Source organism: Embiotoca jacksoni, unplaced genomic scaffold (assembly GCF_022577435.1).
Source record: "Embiotoca jacksoni isolate LCO1_2020_lvr unplaced genomic scaffold, fEmbJac1.0.p SCAF_17, whole genome shotgun sequence".
Taxonomy (NCBI): Eukaryota; Metazoa; Chordata; class Actinopteri; family Embiotocidae; genus Embiotoca; species Embiotoca jacksoni.
The window spans coordinates 4682904-4700092 of NW_027185307.1; the positions used below are offsets into that span (position 1 = coordinate 4682904).

The 17189-nt window shown below is 44.0% G+C and overlaps 1 protein-coding gene across 4 annotated transcripts in view; it reads left to right on the forward strand.

Moving 5' to 3' along the window:
* mpp7a (MAGUK p55 scaffold protein 7a) overlaps positions 1-17189 on the forward strand; it is a 144385-nt gene that overhangs the window by 77714 nt on the left and 49482 nt on the right. For all 4 annotated transcript variants that reach the window (XM_069151315.1, XM_069151316.1, XM_069151319.1 and 1 more), the window contains one exon: positions 4016-4147. In XM_069151315.1, the coding sequence (XP_069007416.1) occupies positions 4016-4147 (132 nt within the window). The remainder of the gene's footprint in view (positions 1-4015; positions 4148-17189) is intronic.

Consider the following 17189-nt stretch of genomic DNA (forward strand, 5'->3'; position numbering starts at 1 on the left):
ACAAGCAGATGGCTGCTGCCTTTGAATGGCGTCTCTGTACGATAGTAACTGTATCACTCTTAATTATGGCTGAAATGATCCATTCCTAGGGTGGGGATATAAATCAGGCTCTTTAAAACTCCCCTCTCTCTTTCTCTTACTTTCTCTCTGCCTCAAACTTTCTCTTTTACGATTTGCACATGAAAAAACAACTTTCACCCATATTAGCCCCCCTCAGCAAGACTAATATTGACAGTGATGAAAGTGCCAATTATGATGGCCGGCTGTTTCCACCGGCGTATATGGACGTAGGTTTGTGTATGCACGCTTGCAGAATGTATTTGACTCGAGGCGGTGCGTGCTAAGGTTCAAGGCTCGGAGAAGGGTGGGCGTGAAAGTCGTATCCCAGCTGGCCTACAGCAGCGCCTCCGAGGCCGAGCGCGCACGGCAGGGTCCCTCCCGCCTGGGGAAAACAGTTACCTTGCACCAATCCAGCGCCGGCAGCTGAAAAACGAGCGGGCCGGTGACAGGGCCGGGGGCTTTAATGAGAGGCCAATGCCAGGAATGCACGGGCAGGTTTATTTAGTCAAGCTCAGTGATCTGTTTTTCTAGGATCCCTATTATGCCTTAATGAACACAAACACACGAACTGAGAAAGAAGGGGATGCCTGGAAAACAAGGATGGTTTTGCTTCCCTTCATCTTTCTTTTCGCCTCTCCTTCGTTCTCCTCTGCTATTCAGGCTTCAGCTGTAGGGTCTTTACAAGAATACAACTCCAGATTTGATTAGGCGGCTAATCCACCGACACTGAGGCATAACAAGACCTTGTGTGTGTGTGTGTGTGTGTGTGTGTGTGTGTCTGTGTGTGTGTGTGTGTGTGTAAGAGAAACATTTGTACCTGTGTAGTTGTAGTCCATGTCAGCGGTCACCAGCCAGGGCATGTACCATGTGCTAACTATTAGCATGCAGCTGTTATTGCTGCTTCCTACAACGTTTTTACAAGGAATTAGCCGTAGCTCTGTTACGGGTTGTTAGGCACGGCCGTGGGGGAGGATGTGGCAGAGGGGGAGCAATGCCAGATTTAAGGAAGTGCCATCGATGAGAGAACACTCAAGGTCAGGATATTAGGCCTGATGGATGGAGTTCAGAGGAAACGGCAACTGGCAGATTAGTGGGGGAAAGGTTGAGCAATGACAGACCAAAGTCAAGTTTTTCTAAGGTCATTCTCTCAACTTTGAACACTGCAACAGCCGAGTTTATTCTGATCAAATCAAATTGTTGATTGGTAATAATTTCAACATTAAAAAGGCAGTAAACTCTCACATCTACATTCACCAAATGTTTAACACTCGGTTATTGTTTTAGCTTAATTTTGAGTTGTTTGAGTTGGATTTAATTGCGTTTGTTTGAAATCAGATAAATGACATTCAAATACTAACAAAAATCGTATGTATAGGATTTCAAAAACCTCCCAAAAAGTTCTTAATCAACTATCAAAGTGGTTATTTGGAGGACTAATGATGGACAGCATCAACAAAGCAGTGAACTCCTTCTTCTCGGGCAGCCGGCCCGCATGCTCATCGGACCCTGCTGAGAGGCTGATGGACGCCTGGCCCTCATGTTTTTGCGTTCTAGATCAGGTGCTGTGACTGACAGTCGAACACCATAAAGAGAGCCACGACACCACATGTATCCAACCTCAAACTAAAACAAAATATTTCCCTTTTCTCCAGATTTGCTGTCACCGCAAGCTGGCTTTCACCAAAGGACGTTTTCAGAACGCTTACCCAAATTAAAACAGTGGGTTGTTTTTTTTCCACTTGTGGGAGAAAAACGGTTAAAAAGAAGATGAAGAAAACAAAAAAACAAGATGGTGGCCACAAAGTCATAAGCTTTCTTCTGTAAATAAATAGGGAGGTGATATTTTGTTTATCTTTAGACGGACCACAGCTTATAAAGTTATATACTGTATGTTCACGGGCCTTTGTGGATATTACTAACCGATCACATCATAGTAAAGGAAACTGCAACTCTGAAATCTCCATCCGTGCCTTGTACCAGTGCAACTGAAGTAATTTATATGTTACATCGAGCACACGTTCGGGATCCCGTTCCCATCCCTTTTGCTTTTATTGTCTTCATCTGCAAACAGTTTTGGTTTGTAGCGTTCCAAGAGAGTATTTCAATACCATAATGACAGCATCCCCAGACATACAATACAATGCAAAATGTGTTTATGTGTGGAGCAGATGAAAGCCAGGAACGCGTTGTTAGTCCTGTTCTGAGAAGTGAACAAACTGATGCGGGGAAGATAAAACTGAAGAAGAGGAGAGAGGCTTAAAGGCATTTAAAGGAAATTTGGACAAGAGGACCAAAAGAAACATTTCAGGGTGGAAAGACGTAAAAGGGAAAAATATGGAATCAAATGTTTGTTCTTCTGGGAATTCGAGTCAATTTGTCAATTGTTTTTGTTCTGGTCTGCAATTTTAAGAATTCGTTTTAATATTGGGTTGAGGGTAAGAGTTGAAATTAGGCATTAGGTTTGATGAGCTAAAGAAAAATTCTGATTTAATATAAATGGGATCTTACTTTGTGATTTGTCCACTGCTTGTTAGTCTGGTTTTACCAGACCCGCATTCACTGTGTGAATATGTGGGTCTTGTTAAACAAGTTCGACCGACTTGGAGCTTTGTTTAAAACCTGCATTATTGTCTGGCTCGTCGAGTTTCTTTCCCCGGTGGACTTCTCTTTCGTGATGTTGCCACATTCCTGGTTCTCAGCAATTAACTTTGTGGTCAGAATGTAAGATTTTGGATCCAGTTTGTGATTTTATTAACAGTTGGACAGCAAAGTGAAGATCGATAACTTGCAGAAAGAGTGACACCCATTAAAAGGTCACGAGTCTGACTCAAACATGGGACTTCGCGGTCAATGATCGGTACCCTCAAACCCGAGGCAACTGGGGTGCCCCGTGAGTACAGTGTTGTTAATATGGATAGAAATGATGACTAAAACTACAAAGGAAATACTTTTAGTTGTAATTAAGTGGAATCATCCTTTAAAGTTTCAGCCAGGACGAAGAGAATAAGTCCTCACGTTGTATATAAGATACACTGTGTGTGTGTGTGTGTGTGTGTGTGTGTGTGTGTGTGTGTGTGCGTGCTGGTCAGCTTGTCCCTGGTGGATCCCGGACACAGCTCAGGTTGTCTCCTCCTCCCATCTGCTCCCAGTTAGCAACATCTTGAACGCTGTACTGCAGCATGCTCCCATGTCATAAAACACACGGCTCCTCTTCTCACCATATCCCTCCCTCTCTCCGATTTTGTCTGGCACATGGGGTGGAAGATGTTTTTCTCACTTTTCTCTCCCCTCCTCAACCACGGAAAAAGCAGCACGCGTCCAGCTACATCTTGGTCCGGACACACAGCCGTTAAATAGTTTGAAAAATGAATGTCTCAATGGCATCATTCTTGTCTGCGTCCCGTCTCTTTTTTATGTGTGCTCGTGAACGTGTGAAATATCTGAGGCGGCTGAGAACTTCATTACTTTGAGCTTGCCGCCCGAAGCAGCGCCGAACATCACTTCTCCTGAGTGTTCACCACGTTGCCCTGGAAAGCATGGCCTCGGAAAACGGTGGCCAACGTTGCCCTCCCACCGTTCCACTCGCAGCTCCCGGTGAGCAATGGTCCAGGGCGAGTGCGAGTTGCCTTTAATCAGGGAGATGTATGGAGGGAGAGCATTGGGCCTAATGACAATTAACGCATGCAGCTACAAGTTCTGGCCCTGAAAGCCTTCAAATCCATCACCCTGCACTGGAGGCAGACACCCCAATTCATAACCATCCTCCCAGCAGTCTGCATTTTCTCTGTCCCGCTCAGAGAAACAAATGATAGATTGAACTCGTAATCGAATGCATTGGTGCACTTTATTTTGCTAATTGGGCAGACGGAAGGTTGAGGCCTTTATGCTTTGACTGATAACCATGGCCTGTTGTTCCTTTCCTCTCATCAATCCCTCCGTTTTCTCCTTCTTCTAGAGCCTTCTGTCCGTCCACGACACGGTTGCCCAGAAGAGTTACGACCCCGAACTACCTCCACTGCCGGAAGACCTCGATGACGACGAGGATTCTGTGAAAATTATACGGCTGGTCAAAAACAAGGAGCCCCTTGTAAGTAAACTCGGTCGTCTTGACAAATGATTTGCAGATCATTTTCAGCAGCTTCCAGAGGTTGGAAATATGGGTTTGAGAAGTTGGCAAATTATAAAAAAAAAAAAAAAAATGGCCCCCACCGTGGGCAGCAAATAGTGACGTCCCGAGCAGATCTCAAGGATCACGACGGTTGAAGGCACTTTTTTTTTTTAACTCGGTATGGGCTACACTGAGCTGGATTTAGCCCCAATCCTGTGTTTTACGTCAGCTTTCGCACCGGTGTCATAAACAGAGAGCGTACTCTGGCGTGTGGCATATATGCAGCTAAAATGCTTGCTGTGTGGAAATAAACAAAACTGTGAGGCGGTGGTGACAGAGTTTCATTTAATACCACTAATTTGATATGGCACCTAAAAAAATAAACACCCAACCAAATCCAGTGAGTTCACTCGGGTAACTTTGATTTGTAGTTGTTGTGACGTTAAATGTTAAGTTTTAACACTGATTCAAAGTGACTCTAAGAGTCATTTTGAGTGTGTTCTCACTCCAATGCTGCACTAAGCGGAATTGATAGGAGCTATTTATAAAGACAGCTTTTATTTTGTTAAAAAAAAAAAAAAACATTAAAACCAGGCCCTGCACTAATTGCAATTCTGATTGAGATATTTTTGTTTACTTTATTTTGTAAAAAAATATCAATTAAAAAAAACATTAAGGAACTAAGGAACCTAGTCAATTTCCAAACATATACATTGGATTGATTATAATAACTTTAATGAACTTTGATTTGTAAAACTATAATATCTAGTAAAATATAAGTACTCGATCAGGACTCAGTGTCGGCAGAAAATCCAATATTAAATAACTCGGATCTGGATCAGCTGCAAAAAACCTTCATCACGATGTCCCGAGGCTCAACACCTGCAGATCAGATCAGATGTTCCCAGAAACTCAGGAACTCTCCTCGACTCTCGGTTTTAAATGAAGGTGTAAACTTCGGCATAAACATTTTATGTGAACATATTTTGTGATTAGAATTCTATTGTGTCGACCTTGTTTGGTAATCCCTGAACTTCCAACTACTTCTTGTATCAAAGCAGACTCCCCACCACAAGTCAAGCCAATGCCGTACATGCTTCTGAGGTACTTGCCTGTGGGAATCCAACCCACAACCTTGAAGTTGTAAGCACACCAAAACCAGCCACAATTACCCTGCTCTTGGCCATAAGTATTTTCAGCCAGTCTAGGCTCGGTGTCTGCGAACGGCTTCCTCTTCTATCCTGGTCAGTGTTGCTCTCTCATTGTGACATGCCTCTCATGTCCGTGCGCTTCCGACGTGATCCCAGACATCAACAACCACCCGTCTGTCTCAGCCTTTGGGCCCCAGCGGTTCTTTTACATTCTCGTTTTTTTCCTCCACCCCTCGACATCCTGGGTGTCTGCGTCGTTTGATGGCTGCCATTCCCAGCATTCCCTGGGCCTCGTCAGCTGGTCAGGCACATTTGGAAAAGGGCTTCTGTAACCTCACCAAACATAAATGCTGCTGCTTTTGGTTGCATCACAAACCTTTTCCCCCCTAATTTTCCCTGGTGTGCCTTTCTTGTGATTCCTGTTTTGTGTTGACTCCCCTCCTTGTCCTGCAGCACATAAACACTCCACGGCACCAGAACTCGATGGCCTGTCAGAGACCTCCATCTGTCCTTGCGCCGCTTTGTTGTGTGCCCTGCCCCTCGTTGATCTGTGCTGGACATGTCCTGGTCCCGGCCGCCTCTATTTTCACTGTGTGGTTTTCACCCTGACCACCATCTTGGCTCCAGGCCGGCGCGCTCCTCTGACCACACCCCGACGGGGAAGGAGAACACACCTAAGCCATTTTTGGGTCTCTGCCCGCTGCATGTTCTGCAGAGCTGCGCGACGTAATAATGTGGCTTGGAGGAATTCTCGCTTTCTCTCCCTCACAACACACATTGTCGCGGACGCTTCCTGCTCCGGCCTCTCCCGAGCCCGACGTTGGATCACATTCCCCGAAACCATAATGTGATTTACACCCGCCCCGGTCAGCTTAATCACCGAGCTGGTGTTATTCCATTACGGGACCTGATGCTGTTTGGCCTAAGTGATTTGGCTCCTGAGAACATCTGAAACACAATTTTACAACGTGTGATATTGTGTATTGTTGCGCAATATCGAAGGTGTTAATTATGTCGAATATATTCTTGCAGTAATATAGTGGCTCAATTTTAGTTCATGGTTTAAGGGTGCACACTAGTTATTGTGTGTTTCAAAGTGACTGGATCTAAATAGAGAAGGTGCCGTGCCTTCAGTGTTGGTTTTTTTGGGTCAATAGGAGGTCACTTTTATAAATACTCTTCCAATTTAAAAGAGGTTTCATTTAAAGTGGCTCTTTAAATATGATATTTCAACAGCATCACCACAATATTGTTGCGACGGCGGCTCGGTTTTCTATCATTATATTTAATTAAGATCACTCCCTGCAGGCTTTGAAGCAAAACAGGCTGCACGTTTAGATTTATAGCAGGAAATCGAGCCATAATAACCTCTCACTTGTATTAGGTAAAAACACTTTTCATTCATCATGGAAACGGCGGCTGAATTTGCCATCGCGACTGATTCCACAGCAGTGAGGGAACCGAAATCATCCATACAATAACGGGAAGCGAGTGTGAGTCTGTTGCTGCGGAGAGGTGTCCGAAGGACCCACAGGGAGCAGCTGCTGCCCATAATGTCCAACGTCTATAATTTAGGCCTGACCATGGTGTGGACAACAGTAGGATTATAGGGCATAGTGTTTTTTTTTTTTTTCTGCGAATGCATGAAAGTAAACAATCAGGACTAAAAGGTTGCATTTGTGGCAGTGAGCAGTCAGAAATGTCCGGGCTGATGGTTTTGTGTTTGTCCTGTGGGCACAGAGCAAAGGGCAGCCTGAAGAAGTTTAGAAGAAGCTGGCTAAATTTGGGCAAATGCAGCGCACCTCTTCCACCATCCTGTTTGCGTCCTCACAGCTTCGGTCAGAGCCGATAACTCTTCTCTGTCTTGAGACCAGCGAAGAACTAATACGTCCCAAGGGAGTAAAACTCGCACTCATCAAGTCGGCTGCAAATATTTGTATTCATTTTTCCAGACAAGAGTTGCAGCAGAAAGAAGGGAAACCTGTGAACACACTCTGAACTCCACAACCGTCTCTGTTCGAGTTGTCTTTGCTGCAGCTTGTCAAACATTGAGTGAAGTCCTGATGTACATATCATAGAGCGTTCAGCACAACAAAAAGCTACTGTTGTAAATCATACAATTATTTTACCAACTTTTAGTCGCCGTGTGCATTAATACGTTTTTTGTTTCCTCTGTAACACCACAAACATTTTGTACGTAAATGTGCTAACATGGCACGTGAAAACTTTGCACTTGGTGTGAAATGGTCCTTATGCTTCTGATGAGTTCCTCAAGTTGCCTTATTAGACAGTGACTGTTACGATTCTCTCTTTGGCCCCTTCACTGTCATCATGTTCGTCTTTGGAGCAGAACTGGCCCTGATGAACAGTTAGATCGGACGTGAAGGAAGCAGTCAGCAGGTCAGATACTCACGGTGATGTCACAATGAAAAAACACCCTCTAATTGTGCAGGGTCCACATCCACCTCCTCACCAAATTGATTTGGATTTGCCCTTTAACTCACAATTTTATATAATCAGTCTGAAATTCTCAAACTTAACATCATAACAACGGGGTTGTACAATATCTAATTACCTAAACGTCTCTCCTTACTATGCTCTCTTTCATTCACTCTTTCACTTTTTGTCTCCCTCTCTCTCGCTCCATAGTTCTGGTGGATGCAGAGACGCGGCTCTGCTGAGCATGCAGGCCTCTTTGTGATTCATCCATTAAGTTAATTGTGATTAGTTGAGTGGATTGTGTTCGGTAGCGCTGATGAATTGCGATCGTTTCTCAGAGCGTGACTTCATGCCACATTTTGGTGAAACTGTAAAAACTTCTTCTTCTCCTTCTCCTTCTTCTTCTCCTTCTTCTTCTTCTCCTTCTTCTTGTCCTTCTTCTTCTCCTTCTTCTTGTCCTTCTTCTTCTCCTTCTTCTTCTCTTTCTTCTTCTCCTTCTTCTTCTTCTTCTTCTTCTTCTCCTTCTTCTCCTTCTTCTTCTCCTCCTTCTCCTTCTTCTTCTCCTTCTTCTTCTTCTTCTCCTTCTTCTCCTTCTTCTCCTTCTCCTTCTTCTTGTCCTTCTTCTTCTCCTTCTTCTTCTCCTTCTTCTTCTCCTTCTTCTCCTCCTTCTCTTTCTTCTTCTCCTTCTCCTTCTTCTTGTCCTTCTTCTTCTTCTTCTCCTTCTTCTCCTTCTTCTCCTTCTTCTTCTTCTTGTCCTTCTTCTTCTCCTTCTTCTTCTCCTTCTTCTCCTCCTTCTCTTTCTTCTTCTTCTTCTCCTTCTTCTTGTCCTTCTTCTTCTCCTTCTTCTCTTTCTTCTCTTTCTTCTTCTTCTTCTTCTTCTTCTTCTTCTTCTTCTTCTTCTTCTTCTTCTTCTTCTCCTTCTTCTTCTTCTCTTTCTCCTCCTCCCTTTTTTTCTGCTGCACTCCCTGCTCTCCCATTGCTCTCCCAAAAGGGCTGATTTATTAGCTCAAGTGTCGGGACAATGAAATAATTGGGTTTGGAGAGCGGCATAAACATGTGTGCGCATACAGATACATCAGCTCGACCGTGCCTTTTTATTGAAAGAATGTGTTATTTTGGATTTGGTTTCAGAGCAGTTTAGGTGGGGGTCTAAAGTGGAGCATTGAGGGGGTTGCGTCAGGGCTGAGAATGCGGCAGCGGAGCTGATATACTCTGCAAGTTGGCCTCCGGTGATAAAGGGCCTGAGTGCAGACTGACTAATAGGAAAACTGTAGACAACAGTTGGAGGTAGCAGTGCATTCTGCTACCTGGTGTTACACAAGTCATGTCACCAGGCCAAAAAAAAAAAAAAAAATAAGGGAACAGATCCAGAAGTTTGGAGGATTTTGAAAGATTTAAGAGAAGTTAAATACATTACCTCAAACCTTAAGTTATATGGTGTTAAAGCGTTTGTTGATGTTAATGAAACCTTAAAGGAACAACATTTTTCATGCACTGGTAAATTTTGAGTTTTTGGAATATTTTCCTTCTACAACATGTCTTCTTTCAGACTTGTGGAAACAAAAAACATCCAAAACACATTTAGGCGTTTTGGTTTTTTTGCTAAACCTTTTTTGTTCCTCCTAAATTCATGAAAAACATATAAAAGGTTATACAAATCAGATTGTTAAATAGCAATTTAACTAACCCCTCTGTAAAAACATGCAGAACATAGAGGAGATTAAAACTGGTGTTTTTAAGCACTACTGAAGTGAAGATTTAAAAAAAAGAAAAACTCATTTTGAGAAAAGGGCTTTTTATTTTACAAACATCTTTCGAGGCTCATTGCTGTTTTTCACCTCAGCCACTCTCTTCACTGTAAGCTTTGTTTGACCAATGTTTGGGAATTATTATTTTTATGGCAGACGGTGGATTTTTAAACACATATTGTAATGATAATAGTCCAAAATGATGTGAAGATGCATCGTTTCTAGTGAAATACCTGCCCACCAACCCCCACCGCTGCTACAGCACCTCAGCCCTCCAGGAACCATGGAAAACCAATTTAGTAGTAAAAAGACATATCCAAAATCTTTCATGGAAGAACCTTTGATTCTCATATGTCAACAAAAATCCAACAACACTTTTTGAATACTATTTCGGTAAACTTGTAGTCCAAGAAAGGTCTTGTACATATAGTGATGAGGTTTTGATATAAGCATTCAGCTGGGATTCAACTGAGTATGTCTAATAGTTAAAATTTGTAGCTTATTCACCTGTAATGTGTTCGATTTAAGCGTCATCTGTTTGGTATATTTTGAACTTTTGACCCATACGTATGTATACCGGCTAAACAACTTGATAAGTGACCTTTGTTTGCTGTGGAGGAGCTAAATCATCACCCCAAATAATCCTGGAAAATCCAAATCCTCACGTACACAAAATGCATTACGTATCAGAAGGCTGGACGCCCACCAGCCGGGTACACCGCAGCGGCTCGGGGTGACCGGCACTATGATGTGAGAACATTAGAGGCCGACAAGCCTGCTGCGGCCGACTCTGTTCCTCTCATTTGGACGCACTGGAGGCCCTGTGACGCAGATGTAAATAGCAGACTCGGAGATGCTCGCCGCGTGTGCCCCGCTGCGCGCCTGTTCCTTTTACACATCACTTGTCGGCTCTCCCAGTGCTACTCGGTTCGATGCAGGCTCACATCGCTGTCGGAGTGACGTTCATTCACTTCTCCCACTCAGTTGATCCTGAGTTATCCTCTTGCTAGCAGCCATCTTTCTCTTCCTCTTGTTCCCACAGTTTCATTCACTTCTTTCATATGGTTTTGCTATCAGACTTTTTTTCAGGTCATTCTTGTGTACTTGATTTTTTTGCAGCTTATTTGAGGTGAAGATAAGGCGTTAGAGCATTCACGTGGTTACAGCCTAATTATAAAGCATTTCACTTCTTTTTTTGTGTATATTTGGACACCTTTAATTCAGAAGTGAGGTCTTCGGTCACCTTTCCACATTCTTTTTTTTGTCGGTACTGGTACAAAATTGACACTCCATCCATCCATCCCTTGCTCCCTCAGTTCTTCCATCCCAGGTTGTTAGGCATCATTAGCAGCCATAAAACCCCTGCTGCCAGGAATGTGACAGGATCAGTGTCGGGCTCTATCACTCTCCTTCCTCTCTTCTTCTTCCTCTTTTTTTTCTCTCTGCTCCGTGTTGTTGCGCACACAGGGTTTGGTTTTCCCATTACGACCGGGTGTCATTGGGTGCAACTAAATGGAAACAGTAGATTGCAGGGTCCGTGCCATCCAGTTGGCAGCGCCGGCCTACATCACGTCCTGCCTGGCATCAGCTACTACCAATCAATACAGCCGGACCACTGCTAGGCCTGACCACCCGGCCACCCCGGCCACTGGATACCAATGGATCAGCTGGACTTCTCATTATAGACCCACAAATAACACTGGTTGGACTGCAGAGCTGTAGCACTCGCTGCACATACACTTGTAGACGACATGTCCAACATTATTATTGTAAAAGTTCCAGTTGCGTGATTGATGTCTGTGGATTTTCTGGACTTAATAAGGGAGTTGATAATTGCGACGAGACAGGAAAGTCTTGTGATCGATTCAGTTCGTGACGTAGTTGGTTTTCCATGAAGGGCAGTCACTGGAATGAGCTATTGGCACTTTGACATGCCATGCTTTTCTCATCTGCGGCAGACGGGCCTCCTCTTCTCTCTGACACAATTAGGACGGTCGGTTCGTGGCTGCTCGAATTCAATTTGTCTGGAAGCCTTCGCAAACACACTGAGTCAGAGAGTTACAGTCAGCGTCCGCCTCAGCTGAGCCCAAATGCCATTCACATTATTATATAATCTGTGCTGGTGTGAATATAAACAAACGCAGGTTTACACACTGAGTCGCGTCTGAGTGTGGCTGCAAACCTTGAAGAGAGGTTCTTAATGGAGACAGTTATCAAAAGAAGAGACTAGATAGATGTATGTGTTTAAAAAAAAAAGAAGAAAAAAAAAAGGGGACTTTTGTATTGTCTGTTTACATCTGAAAGTTGAAAGCAAAATAATGACACTGGCTGGAAATGAATGGAGCAGCTAATGAGATTAAACCCGACAGCACACATGTTAGTGTTTTATAGACAGACCCATGTGCTTTAAAAGCAATACATCTTTCACTTGATGGATTGGACTGCAGTGTCAGGGGTGCTGCAAAAGAAAATGGGGAGCAATGCTGGTGTTGACTGCTTCACTGTGTGTGTGTGTGTGTGTGTGTGTGTGTGTGTGTGTGTGTGTGTGTGTGTGTGCGCGTGTGTGTGTGCGTGTGTGTGTGTGTGTGCGCGTGTGTGTGTGTCACACTATCATCTCCTCAGTGTTTGGATCTTTGAATGGGTTTTTATGTAAAGGTTTTGTTGTCTGCATGTACTTCAATGTGCTTTGTGAAGCACCGACATCACAATCAGAATTAACTTCACGGGCCAGGTATGTTTTCACATGCAAGTAATTTGACTCCGGTTAAAACTTGCTCTCAATGTACATACACAGAAACAGACATAAATAGACATGGTTGTGCACTGAGTTTCTACATGCATGTCTTTCTGTGTACTTTTGTGTGAGCATAAAGGCAGTGTGTGTTTGCCAAGGTGTGAAAAGTAATGTGCCTTATGTTTAGGCATCAAAAAACACATGGTTAGCTTTAGGAAAAGACAATGGTTTGGGTTTAAGTAAATCATTTTACCTAAGTAATGTTACAAATGTTTATTAAGTTATTTAACGCATAATTAGTGTATGTAACTTAGTTTCTGTACCTCAATTAAAAATTACATTATTTTGCTTTCTCGTGAACTCAAACACTGGTTTCTTGGGTGAAAGTCCTGTGTTTGTTCCATCCATCCACCCCGACCTTCGTTACATGACCTCAGTCACATGGCCTCCTTCTTTGATCCTGGTCATACATGAGTGAGACAAAACGTCACACTGACACAGTATCCTGTAGTGGACTGAAAGGCACATTACATGCTTTGGAGTGATCCCCGGCTATACACATACACTGCATTATAGTGCACTGAAGTGTAAATGATTAGAGGGTTCAACTCCCTAAAAAGAATATAAATACATAATTTGATATATTTAAAAACAGTTTTACTCTTCATATCTCAAAATGGCGGCATTGTATTTATTTATTCCATAAGTACGAACTGTAAAGTAGCTCAGACTGTATTCCCAGTAATTGAAGGTGATTGACGACTGGAGCTGATGGGATGATACATTTGATTTTTAATTTGCACAAGTCGGCACAGAAAAATGAAAATGATCTGCAGGTGTAGTTAACTATTTTGTTGTTTCTTTCACAAAGCCCTGAGTGTTTGTTATAAATGCTAAACTTCATACTAGTTCACCTTCCAGAAGTGGATTCAAAATGTAAACATGGCTACAGTATAAGTCACATTAAATGTAAACGTAAACGTGACCATTGTACTTATTCAGAGGAGTTTTACAGATGTTCTCTCAGTTACACACACTCACACCTGAAAGGCTGAGTTGCCGCTCAGTGGTGACGGTGGGCCGAGTTACTACCGGATACAAGACTGCTTCTTTACCCTTTAGGCTACAAACCTAATGTCTGCTATAGAGCCAGAGCTTTACTCAAATTCTCAAGCAGAGAGTAGAAATAACATTTGGACTGCATTTTAGACAGCATCGAGACATGAGCACCTCATGAACCACCGACAAATAACAGGAACACTATTTTGTACACTTTTCGATCTTTCTGTTACAATCTTGTCGTGAAATATTTCAAAAGTAGTCTTTAAAATATAACAGGAAGCAGCAAATTTAATTGTTTCTATCATATCAAGTCTATCACAGGTTCTAATGAGGCAGCTTTGGGCAATTTCTGAGTGAACTGTATATACAATTTGTGTCGGTGTATAGAAAGTTGTGTGTGTGCTGTAGAAGATGGCGTTAAATATAAAGTCCTCTTGAGCAGTATATGTAAGTCTACCTAAATTAACTTTCCATCAGTATAATATAGATATAAATTTGGGAGAAATCTATTCACAAACTGTGTTTTTGTCATCTTCAATCAATTTAATACAGAGTTACAAAATAGTTTAAAGCCGCGGTGGAGCAGCCCTTGTGTTTGCTCGTATGTGTGTTCTTGTACAACGCTCGGCCCAGCGGCTGTTCCGCCACCCTTGCAGCCTGTTGAGTTGTGAATGTGAAAACATGCGCGGCTTCCAAAGCCACATCGGAGGCATTCCCAGATCCTAATCTCACGGCCCTCTTAAAGAAAACGTCTTCCTCCCATCATGTGTAATCATAAACGTGGACACACATCCCGGCGCTCTCGCTCTTTTCCGCTCTGCGTTGCGAGAGCCAGAGGACTCGGCGGCTGAATGTGGGCATTGTTGCCCGTCGGGCAGGGTGCTCCTCGGCGGCCCTGCTTCCTGGCCCCATTTGGAAATGAGAAGTGACATGTGAAAGTGCTGTTTTCTTTACGCGGGATAACGACGGGGAAAACACTAAACAATGCCAGAGCAGAGATAGACCTCTCTCCGCGACACAACTGTCTCTTTGTATGGACTCATACAGTTCTCACACACACATACAGTACATAATGACTAAATATCTGGCACTATCCAGCTTCTAGCAAGGAGACGGCAATTCCACTCAGTCGACATGAATCACCATACTGTCCGCGGGGTGATTCATGCGAACAGTATGGAAACAAATACACACACACACACGGTAAGATAGCCACACATTTGTTCACAGATTCACAGAACCAAACTCACCGCCACCTGTCTGAAGTCCTGAGGTGGGCTGCTAAGTGTGTTTTCATAGTAACTGGGTAATGACTTGCTCTAACATTAAGGTTTAAAGAGGCAGGAGGAGGAAAAGGAAAGACGGGGGTGTAGGAAGACAAATGAAGGTAAGCTGTCCTGTCAGAGAGCTCTCTGCATTTCATTACCTGGCAGCTTCTCCTGGAATCCCTCCTGCTCCCCATAATTATCATAATAAGGAGCTGCAATTTTCCTTTTTCTCAGTATACTTGTTAATTACGACTGGTAGGTCAAGACTTGGGTTAAGGAAATAAAAAGGGAAACCAGAGCCGGCTTTAGTGCTGCGAGGGAGACTAGGAATGAGGGAGGACGGGTAGGGTAGGGGGGAGTCGCTTTTATTAGTTGCAATCACAAGTGATTTAATAAAACAGGTGGAGAGGCATGCAATGGGTCACCCAGAGGGGATTGGCCTGCAGCGGCAGCTCTGTTGCATCACCAAAAAAAATCATTTGACATAAAACCTCAAGTACCTTTCGTGGCTCTCTGGTTTCTCTCCCCCCCCACCCCCCTTCTGTAGCAATATTGTACATTTTGATCTGGGCTCCTGCTAATTCTTTACAGTGCTGTATTAATCTTTATAGGTGGCCATAACATTAAATGGATTTTCTGATCTTGACCTAATACACTAATATTGCACGATTTTACTCCTTTTGAGCGGATCTGGAGTCTGCGGCCTTCGAGGAAGTCTGTAAGAAGTCGTAACTATGCTGGGCTACGTGTGTGGAACGGTCATGCGTGTTATGTGTGGGGGGCTCTATGCCATCTCAGTGAGGTAAGATGAAATGACACACTCCAACACCAGATATGATTGGAGGTAATTGTATTTTAATGTCCAGGAGGCCCATTCCCACTTTGTATTTGGTTTTTCCATGGCCGACATCTGGTGTGAAGAACGCCAGCATGTGTTTCCACTACACTTGTATTTATACCTCTAAACATAGCAGTCAACACAGCAGTCGGCAGGAGTTTATTGTCGCCGTTACACTTTTGCTGTTAAGTGACATCATGTCAAAACACGTCGGCCTCTATGCCCCGGCCGCTCGCGTTTGTTTTCCCTTGTCGCTCTCAATTTAGAGGGAGAAATAATGTTTGTCAAATGCCACGCCGTTCGGTTCGGTTCATGGGGCGATGTTTTGAGTGGTCGTTACGGGCCGTGTGTTTGAAATGGAGCACTGTGCTTGTTTTCCCTGGCGGGTTAGGACCAGCGCAGTGGTTTTAGTTGTGGCCGTGGTTAAGGTAAAGAGATTCGAGCGTCCATCTGTTCCACTGTGGGACTTCGTAGACAGGCCACACATATCCTGCCCCAGACCCCGAGACGTGTGATGAGCCAGGCCAAGACAGCTCGCCAATCCTCTCGTCATCCATACAACCAGAGTACAAGCCAGCCAGCTTCCATCATGTCATCCAGCCATCCATCCACTCCATCAGCCAGGGGCCACTCTAATTGCCCTGTAAATACTTAGTTTGCCAGACACTCTTTGTGGCCGGTCCGAGCCAACTGAACGTGATAAGAAATCCAACATTCAGCTTGTCTTACTCCTCTTATCTGCTGACGTTCCGTGGCACGACTGTGCGCTGACAGCTCGCTGGACAATCTTGCCTCCATTCCATTCCCTCCAATAAACACACACTCTCATGCATGAGGGGATCCAAATTTCAGTCCCTGTTCTCTCTTTTTTTTTCTGTACTGTATGAGGTGTGAGCCATTTGTCATCACATACTTAATGTGGCTGCCATGTCAGCATGTGTGCTCCAGTGCATGCACTGGGAGGGGTGATGGCTTGATATGGATAAGCGTCGCTCCACTTCTCCTCATCACAGAGCAGAAACTAAGCCGTTGTGTTTGGGCCAGCCCAACGAAAACAATCAGGCATTTATGTGTTAGAAATGGAGATATAGAGTTGGGAGCAGCGGCTGCATATGGAGCTGATCAGGTCAGGAGTGGAGGCTGTGGGATCACCTTACTGATGACTAATTGACCACAGCTAGATGGCTTTCCTTTGGCCGAGATGACCCTCCTCCCGTCTCTATTTTTAATGGTGTATTTCTGTGCTCTCTGTTCTCAACATTTCATTTCTGGAGGGATTTGTTCTTTTAAGTCTATTTTTGTACTCATCTAGCGGGCAAACTGCAGCAAGAGTTGACAACAGGAAGAGGGAATCAGTCCCTACCAACAACGCACGTTATTTAACCATCTCGGACACACCATACAGTCTCTTTCCATGCATATAGTGGAGTTGAGCCACTTGATGGTTAAGTGGCGCCTTGTCTCTAATTGCTAGCATAGCGTAGCCCATTCATCAGGCTTAGCGACTGTCCAGCATCAATCATCCAGTCTTTTGAGGTTTCTGTCAGGCCTGCTTGGCGTGACTTCAGGTAGAAGCCCATACGGACATGCTCGCATGCACACAAAAACACACCTACACATGCTGTCACTCATGCGTGCATGTGCTTTGACAGACGTAGACATTCCCCTTCTCACTTCCTGCACTGTTTCTACGCGTAAGGAGCAGCCTGAAATGGCTTCCATGTGCCAGTAGGCGTTGAAGGCTCGGCGTAAACCCAGCCATCAGTGTGTGCTAATATTTA